Source organism: Papaver somniferum, unplaced genomic scaffold (genome assembly GCF_003573695.1).
Source record: "Papaver somniferum cultivar HN1 unplaced genomic scaffold, ASM357369v1 unplaced-scaffold_133, whole genome shotgun sequence".
NCBI classification, from domain to species: Eukaryota; Viridiplantae; Streptophyta; class Magnoliopsida; order Ranunculales; family Papaveraceae; genus Papaver; species Papaver somniferum.
Genome location: NW_020622492.1, coordinates 4,406,492 through 4,416,538, shown reverse-complemented (window position 1 = coordinate 4,416,538; position 10,047 = coordinate 4,406,492). Strand labels below are relative to the sequence as shown.

Below are 10,047 nucleotides of genomic sequence, written 5' to 3'. Positions count from 1 at the left end.
GTTTAGCTTCTCATAGTTGTGTAGAAAACCATCAAAAGTATTGAATGAATAATCTAACATCCAAAAGAGAACTAAAAAGAAGTGAACTAAATAGAAAGCAATGGAAAATTTAGATTCTAGTATTCCAGCGTACCCTTGTTGGTTGATTAAGCTCATCCTTTATACAACAACAACTTGACTTCTTCTCCAACGAAAAATTGATGGTCTTAGAACCCAACTTTCTCTCTCTTCTGCGATTTTTTCTCTCCAAAGGCGTTTTTTTAGGGTTTCAATTTTTTTCACGGTTTTCCTTCATCCTTGATCATCTTTTGGTGATTTAGGATGGGGGAAATTCCTGTCTCAAACGTGAATTCTCATGGGGTAAAACGTGAGTTTTGCTGATTTAGTTAAAGGTAAAAAAACCATATATGCTAACAGATTCTGATTTTATCTCTTCCTGAGGCGTCTTTATATCTTGAAGAACCAGCTTTGGTTTTACCTGTGGAACTCACTCAAGAAGGGCGTGATATCTTTCAGTTTAGTCTTATTGGGAGACTGAATTTCAAAGGATTAAAACTTAATGATGTTCAAAAAAGTTTGGAAGAACAATGGGGTATTGGTGATGGAAGATGCAAACTGGTTCCTATGACTAAGGGGTTCTTCATCATCAAACTGACTTATGCAGAGGATAAAGAATGAGTTTGGCATGGTGATTCATGGAAGGTTCAAAATAAAACTCTTAGGGTTATGAATTTTTATCCTAACTTTGATCCAGAGAGGCAAAATACATCTCATGCTACAGTTTGGGTGAGTTTTCCTGGTTTGTTCATTGAATTGTGGACTAAAGAAATCCTACTTTCCATTGCAAAATTTCTTGGTAAACCAATTGCTATAGATCAAAAAACTTTGGACCATGATGTTACTAATTATGTTGCTGTGCTGATTGACATAGATTTTGCTAAGGTAATTCCTAAAAGCATATGGCTTAAAGCTAATGGAAGGGAGTTTTGGCAATATGTGGAAACACAGGATCTGGAGAATATTAAGTTTTGTACTCATTGTAAAATTATGGGACATAAATTTGAGAGTTGTCTAGCTGCTCCTAAGATCTTAGGGAGTTCTGTTATGGAAGGGAAACATGTTTTGAATGAAAGTACGGCTGTGTTTCAAAAGAATAAAAAGGAATGGCAGGTTAAAAAGTCTTTTGTAAATACTACAGGTGTTGTGGGTTCTTCTTCTTTGGATAATTCTAAGGAAAAAGAAAAACAGGCTCCTACTATTCATGTTATTTCAGAATGTGTCGAGGCAACAAGGGATGAGCTTACAACTTCAAATTCTGTAGTTAATATTTCTACAAACATGGCAGAAGTACATATATGGACAAGATTGTTCAGTCCGGTAAAGATACTATGGCAGATGGAGAAGCAACCATCAACGATATTTCAAATGATTCTACTGTTACAGAGTGTGATGATGAGGATAAGAAGTTGGAGGAAGAGCTTAATAACTCTTTTGTGGAGTATCGTGATGCTCAGCTCAAATTGATAAGATGTAAAAACGCTATTGCAGCCAAAAAAGATCTTGCTTCACGTGAAGTTTCTATCCATGCAAGTCATGCAGCTGTTCCGCCAGAGAAAAACAAGTCTGTGGTTTCTCAGTTCGTCCAGAATACGGTTATTCAGTCAACGCCTGTGACCAAAGATAACTTTGAGATCAGGTCCGTGTCCAAGCAAACAACTAATACTCATATCCAGGCCGTGAATTCTCAGGTTTTGAATACAAATCCAATGTCAGGGTCCGTGTTAAAGCCAAACTCAGTTTTGGAGAGTTCTTCCGTGTCAAAGCAAACTACGGGAAGCAATATCCAGTCCGTCTTTTCTCAGGGTTTAAATGCACAGGCCGGAAACAAGAATATTTCTGAGTCCGTGTCCATTCAGGGCGGGACTAAATCTCAGGGTTCGAATACAATTCCAATGCCAGAGACCGACAAACTCAGTATTGGAAACTATTTCCTTACCTGATTCTACTAAAGAGGATTGGAAGACAGTTAAGGGTAAGAATTCCCCACTAAGGGTACACCTTTTAAATTTAAATCTTTTGAAACTCCTTTTGTAGATGAACTTTTTTAAACTGAATTAGTGGTGAGTAACAAGTATGGTGCTCTGGATTCTGAGTTAGGACTTGCTAATGATTCTAGTGAGGCTTTGGTGGAGGAGGAAGTTAATTCCAGCGACTCAGATATTAGTATCGGTTCGAAGGATTGGGGTGAAGTTGATGCAGATATTCTAGCAAGGAAACAAGCTAGAAAAGTATCCAAGCAAGCTGCCAAGATCATGGCTATGAATTCAAAGTCTAACGAGGAAAGTCCTAGCCGTAAGCATAACAAAGATATTCAAATAGGGTTAGAGGAAAATATGTTTGATCTGGATAATATTTTGTCTAAGGAGGAACTAGAGGCGAGTACCATTCAGATTGATGAAGTGCGTGCTAATTTCATTAGATATCCAGCCTTTAGAAAAGATTATTACAAGGAAAATTTAGGAGCAAATGGGTATAATGTCAACTAAGAAGAAAGCTCAATCTCCTATTAAGCTTGTTCCGGGTGGTAATTATGCTTCAGATGAAAATGGAGAGGATTATGACTATGATGAAAATTATGACGATTATGAAGATCATTACAAGGAGATTTATAGAGACTATGATTTAACTTAAATAATTGCTGGTCTCATACCCAAGAAGAAGAATTTTAGAGTTGGAAATAACGGGCGAAGAAGATTTTAATTTTCCTAGTTTCCTTCTTTATGTTTTTCAAGTGTTTAGGAGTTTTTCTTTAAGTGATTTTAGAGTTTTTTTGCCCCTTTGATTTATGGGGTTGGGGAGGCCTAGAGCCTCCCATTTTGTAATTCTTACGTTTTTTTTGCTTAATAAACCTTTTTGACCTAGCAAATTTTTTTTTGACTTTTTCTCTAACTACTTGATTCTAACACTTCCTTGATTTGGGGAAAACACTCCACATAATTCCATCTCTTCCTCATATTTCTGCCTACCACAGCTGAAATCAGTTACCTGCATTTGACTTGATAAACAGCTCTCTTCCTAAACTGACCACGCTCCAATTCTGATTCCATATTATGGACTGCACCCTTCTCGACTTGAACTTCACCAGCATCTCAGCACCATCTTCTCGCCATTCAGTCACTGACAAAACCCATCAGCACTAACAATCCATACATCTACTGTTGCTGCTAATTAGCTCTTAATGGAGGTACCAATTTACTCGCAGATAAAGCCCAACACCTCCAGCAACGTTTCCTGCAGTCACCCATTGAATTGCAGCAACTTCATTCGAATCAATAACCCCATATATCAGTAGAAACACAATCATTACTTCCTTGCTCCATCTCGTCTTTGAAAACAAAAACCCCCAAGTTTGTTGCTACTCCAACAGTTCTTCAATTGTATGGCTCGAGCAACACCGTTCCATCTTGTTTCAGCTCAAGGACAAATAACCCTTTCTTTGCTTTTTTTTGATAAGTCAAAAATTGTATCAACCCAACACCAATTTGATCACTATCTCAAGCAATTGACCTCTCCAGATTTCAGACTCAATGGATTAAATCCATTACTACAGTTCTATTTATGCTTCTTGACTTCATAAGCACCTTCAAGTACCGGAGTTGTTGTTCGAAAGAATACACAAAATCAAACAACTTAAAGTGAAAGAATAAACAAAATCACCTTCAACAGCTGACCACCAGCCCATCTCGCACAATCAATGACCTAAATCAGGTAGCGGTGTTGTTGAAACCCCAACCAGCTAGATCAGTTTGCTCCCATCTTCTCCTGCGTATTCATAACACAAAAATCACCAACACCCGTCTCATAATCGATCCTTATACATCCATGAATGGAAAGCAGCATCACTAATTCAAATCAAACCCAGAAATCACCTAATTTGTTGTTGTAAACTGCCATAGATCTGCACGGTCTCTTGCATCTTCGTCTTGGTCACTGAATTCCATCAAATTCTCATAATTCAAACCACAACAAAATCCATGACCTTATGCTCAGATCCCCTTTCTTTCAGTAAGAACACCACCAGCTTCACTGACAAATGAAACTTCCCTTTTCTTGTTTTCACTCGAAATCAGATATGGTAGTGAAATGAAAGAGCCAAGCAAGTGGCTCGAGTGGTTAGCGGCATGGGCGAACAAGGCAGACCACCACAGGCCCGACCTCTTTTGTTTCCTTGAGCTTTGTTGTCGCAACAGCCATTCAGCTCATCGTTTAGCCATTTATTTTCCGGGTGAACTGGTTTCATTTGTAATTTCTATAAATGACTTAAAACAATATTATTACCTAAATATCGAGACCTAGCTAGTATAAATGTGGGTATAAAAATATCGCATTTACGTGCTTATCAAACTTCACCATACTTACATTTTACTAGTCCCGAGCAAAACAAGAAAAAATTATATCCGCTACCCAGCTGGATATGGAGAGACGTCTGCTAAACAGCTAGACGGAACCACTACACAGTGATTGAGAAATGTCTGCTAAACAGCAAGACAAATCCGCTAAATAGCTGGATGAGGGGTGTCTGCTAAACAGCTAGACGAATCCGCTAAACAGCTGGATTTTAAAAAAAAAAAATTCCGCTAAACAGCTAGACAAAACCACTAAACAGTGGTGTACGAAGACCGCTAAACATCTGATCTTATCATGTAAAATTTTCACTTCATTTTTTTTTCTTTTTTAAGATGAAACATAACAAAACTATATGTAAAAGAAAAACAATAATCTTCAAAACAGTAAAGCATGGATTTACCCATAACTCCCCCACACTTGATTTCTACATTGTCCCCAATGTGGCAATGGTTAAAAACAGTTCGAAGGTGGAAAGAGGTAATCAGCCGAGCAAACAACATTATTTTATCACTGTCGCAGGTCAGTTCGGTTGCATTTAGCCGATGCAACAATCCTTTAAACCTCAAGCTTGCACAAGATGACGAGTCTGTCTCGTGAGGGATTCCAGCTGTGATACCCACAAACACATCAGAAGAGGGTTGTATCCCTAAAGCGCTGAATTTTATGTCTCTAGACAGACATCTGCAAAACACAACCAAATCAATTATAAGAAGGATCCTCTAGAGTCGTGGTATCGACTTTTGGATTCACAAGTTCCAAAAACGGTTTCAATGTCTGTCCATCAACCTTGAAGATGTTGTTGTCATTAGGATTTTGAATGCCGACAGTACAATCACAAAATTCATTTTTAAAATTAAACGGGTCTTTCCATTATGACTTGAGCTTATCAGAAAACTGGCGCAAATGAGAATCATAGCAAAAAACTGGTTCAACTATTTCCCTAATAGCATGCTTATCAAAACACAATTTCATTTTATATTTGTAGTTCGTTCATCCCCATTTTTAATCTCATGAAGCTCATTGAGCTGTGACTTCCTACGTGCGCAAATACTAGGATCAATTCCTTTCATGTCTAAACTAAAACATCTAATAATAAACTAAAACCGGTAAATTTAAGAGGATGGTTCAAAAGAATACACAAAAGTATAGGTAACGGCTTAGTTTGGTTGTAGGCTTATTGTCAATAACTCATAGTTCGTTATGATTAAAGAATTAACATATGTCAGTCGGACCGCTAGAAACTGTTTAAAACACCTAATAATATACTAAAACTGGTAAATTTAAAGGGAGGATCAAAAAAATACACAAACGTATAGGTAATTGCTTAGTTTCGTAGTAGGCTTATTATCAATACCTCATAGTTCTTTAAGATTAAAGAATTAATAGATGTCACCTAGACCGCTAAAAACTGTCTAAAACATCTAATAATAAACTAAAACTGGTAAATTGAAGAGGATGGTACAAAAGAATACACAAAAGTATATGTAACGTCTTAGTACGATTGTAGGATTATTACCAATAACTCATAATTCGTTAACATTAAAGAATTAACAGATGTCACCTGGACCGCTAGAAACTGTTTAAAACATCTAATAATATACTAAAACTGGTAAATTTAAGAGGATGGTTCAAAATAATACACAAATGTATAGGTAACGGCTTAGTTTAGTTGTAGGCTTATTGTCAACAACACATAGTTCGTTATGATTAAAGAATTAACAGATGTCAGCCGGACCGCTAGAAACGGTTTAAAACATCTAATAATAAACTAAAACTGGTAAATTTAATAGGATGGTTCAAACGAACACACATAACTACAGGTAATTGCTTAGTTTCGTAGTAGGCTTATTATCAATACCTCATAGTTCTTTAAGATTAAAGAATTAATAAATGTCACCTAGACCGCTAGAAATTGTTTAAAACATCTAATAATAAACTAAAACTGGTAAATTTAAGAGAATAGTTCAAAGGAATACACAAAAGTATAGGTAACGACTTAGTTTGGTTGTAGGCTTATTACCAATAACTCATAGTTCGTTAACATTAAAGAATTAACAGATGTCACCTGGACCGCTGTAAACTGTTTAAAACATCTAATAATATACTAAAACCGGTAAATTTAAGAGGATGGTTCAAAAGAATATACAAAAGTATAGGTGACGGCTTAGTTTCGTAGTAGGCTTATTATCAATTACACATAGTTCGTTAATATTAAAGAATTAATAGAGGTCACCTAGACCGCTAGAAACTGTTTAAAATATCTAATAATAAACTAAAACTGGTAAATTTATGAGGATGGTTCAAAAGAATGCACAAAAGTATATGAAGCTGCTTAGTTTCGTAGGAGGCTTATTATCAATAACTCATAGTTATTTAAGATTAAAGAATTAATAGATGTCACCGAGACCGCTAGAAACTGTTTAAATCATCTAATAATATACAAAACTTGGTAAATTTAAGAGGACGGTTCAAAAGATCACACAAAAGTATAGGTAGCTGCTTAGTTTCGTAGTAGGCTTGATATTAATAACACATAGTTCATTAAGATTAAAGAATTAATAGATGTCACCTGGACTACTCGAAACTGTTTAAAACATCTAATAATATACTAAAACTGGCAAATTTAAAAGGTGATTCAAAAGAATACACAAAAGTATAGGTAATTGCTTAGTTTCGCAGTAGGCTTATTATCAATAACTCGTAGTTCTTTAGAATTAAAGAATTAATAGATGTTACCTGGACCGCAAGGAACTGTTTAAGACATCTAATAATATACTAAAACTGGTAAATTTAAGAGGATGGTTCAAAATAATACACAAAAGTATAGGTAGCTGCTTAGTTTTGTAGTAGGCTTAATATCAATAACTCATAGTTCTTTAAGATTAAAGAATTAATAGATGTAACCTGGACCGCTAGTAACTGTTTAAAACATCTAATTATATACTAAAACTGGTAAATTTAATAGGATGGTTCAAAAGAATAGACAAAAGTATAGGTAACAGCTTTATTTAGTTGTAGGCTTATTATCAATAACTCATAGTTCCTCAAGATTAAAGAATTAACAGATGTCAGCTGGACACCTAGAAACTGTTTAACACATCTAATAATAAACTAAAACTGGTAAATTTAAGAGGATGGTTCAAACGAATACACAAAAGTATAGGTAACATCTTAGTTTGGTTGTAGGCTTATTACCAATAACTCATAGTTCGTTAACATTAAAGAACTAACAGATGTCACCTGGACCGCTAGAAACTGTTTAAAACATCTAATAATATACTAAAACTGGTAAATTTAAGAGGATGGTTCAAAAGAATATACAAAAGTATAGGTAACGGCTTAGTTTCGTAGTAGGCTTATTATCAATTACTCATAGTTCATCGAGATTAAAGAATTAATAGATATCACCTGGACACCTTGAAACTATTTAAAACATCTAATAATAAACTAAAACTTGTAAATTTAGGAGGATGGTTCAAACGAACACACAAAAATATAGGTAATTGATTAGTTTCCTAGTAGGCTTATTATCAATACCTCATAGTTCTTTAAGATTAAAGAATTAATAGATGTCACATAGACCGCTAGAAACTGTTTAAAACATCTAATATTAAACTAGAACTGGTACATTTAATAGGATGGTTCAAAAGAATACACAAAAGTATAGGTAGCTGCTTAATTTCGTAGTAGGCTTATTATCAATAATTCATAGTTCTTTAAGATTAAAGAATTAATAGATATCTCCTGGACCGCTAGGAACTGTTTAAAACATCTTATATTATACTAAAACTGGTAAATTTAAGAGGATGGTTCAAACGAATAACCAAAAATATAGGTAATTGCTTAGTTTCGTAGTAGGCTTATTATCAATAACTCATAGTTCTTTAAGATTAAAGAATTAATAGATATCTCCTGGACCGCTAGGAACTGTTTAAAACATCTTATATTATACTAAAACTGGTAAATTTAAGAGGATGGTTCAAACGAATACCCAAAAATATAGGTAATTGCTTAGTTTCGTAGTAGGCTTATTATCAACAACGCATAGTTATTCAAGATTAAAGAATTAATAGATGTCACCTGGACACCTAGAAACTGTTTAAAACATCTAATAACAAACTAAAACTGGTAAATTTAAGAGAATGGTTAAAAGGAATACACAAAAGTATAGGTAACGGCTTAGTTTGGTTGTAGGCTTATTACCAATAACTCATAGTTCGTTAACATTAATGAATTAACAGATGTCACCTGGACCGCTAAAACTGTTTAAAACATCTAATAATATACTAAAACTGGTAAAATTAAGAGGATAGTTCAAAATAATATACAAAAGTATAGGTAACGGCTTAATTTCGTAGTAGGCTTATTATTAATTACTCATAGTTCATTAAGTTTAAAGAATTAATAGAGGTCACCTGGACTGCTAGAAACTGTTTAGAACATTTAATAATAAACTAAAACTGGTAAATTTATGAGGATGGTTCAAAAGAATACACAAAAGTATAGGAAGCTGCTTAGTTTCGTAGTAGGCTTATTATCAATAACTCATAGTTCTTTAAGATTAAAGAATTAATAGATGTTACCGAGACCGCTAGAAACTGTTTAAGACATCTAATAATATACAAAACTTGGTAAATTTAAGAGGAAGGTTCAAAAGAGTACACAAAAGTATAGGTAGCTGCTTAGTTTCGTAATGGTTTTTTTTTTGCTAAGTTTTGTAGTAGGCTTATTATCAATAACTCATAGTTCTTTAAGATTAAAGAATTAATATATATCACCTGGACTGCTAGAAACTGTTTAAAACATCTAATAATATACAAAACATGGTAAATTTAAGAGGAAGGTTCAAAAGAATACACAAAAGTATAGGTAGCTGCTTAGTTTCGTAGTATGCTCAATTACTCATAGTTCATTAAGGTTAAAGAATTAATAGATGTCACCTGGACCGCTAGAAACTGTTTAAAACATATAATAATAAACTAAAACAGGTAAATTTAAAAGGATGGTTCAAAAGAATACACAAAAGTATTGGTAGCTGATTAATTTCTTAATAGGCTTATTATCAACAACGCATAGTTCTTTAAGATTAAAGAATTAATAGATGTCTTCTGGACCGCTACGAACTGTTTAAAACATCTAATAATATACTAAAACTGGTAAACTTAAGAGGATGGATCAAACGAATACCCAAAAACATAGGTAATTGCTTATTTTCGTAGTAGGCTTATTATCAATAACTCATAGTTCTTCAAGATTAAAGAATTAATAGATGTCACTTGACACCTAGAAACTGTTTAAAACATCTAATAATAAACTAAAACTGGTAAATGTAAGAGGATGGTTCAAACGAACACAAAAAAAAATAAGTAATAGCTTTGTTTCGTAGTAGGCTTATTATCAATACCTCATAATTCTTTAAGATTAAAGAATTAATAGATGTCACCTAGACCGCTAGAAACTGTTTAAAACATCTAATAATAAACTAAAACGGGTAAATTTTATAGAATGGTTCAAAGTAATATACACAAGTATAGGTAACGACTTAGTTTGGTTGTAGGCTTATTACCAATAACTCATAGTTCGTTAACATTAAAGAACTAACAGATGTCATCTGGACCGCTAGAAACGGTTTAAAACATC

At 34.0% G+C, this 10,047-nt stretch overlaps 1 protein-coding gene across 1 annotated transcript; it reads left to right on the top strand.

Annotated features, from left to right (window-relative positions):
* Window positions 1-211: 211 nt before the first annotated feature.
* Window positions 212-3,829, top strand: LOC113333487. Its single transcript, XM_026579943.1, has 2 exons — window positions 212-786; window positions 932-3,829. The coding sequence occupies exon 2, from the start codon at window positions 1,356-1,358 to the stop codon at window positions 1,998-2,000; it is 645 nt and encodes a 214-aa protein (XP_026435728.1). The 5' UTR covers window positions 212-786; window positions 932-1,355; the 3' UTR covers window positions 2,001-3,829.
* Window positions 3,830-10,047: the final 6,218 nt, after the last annotated feature.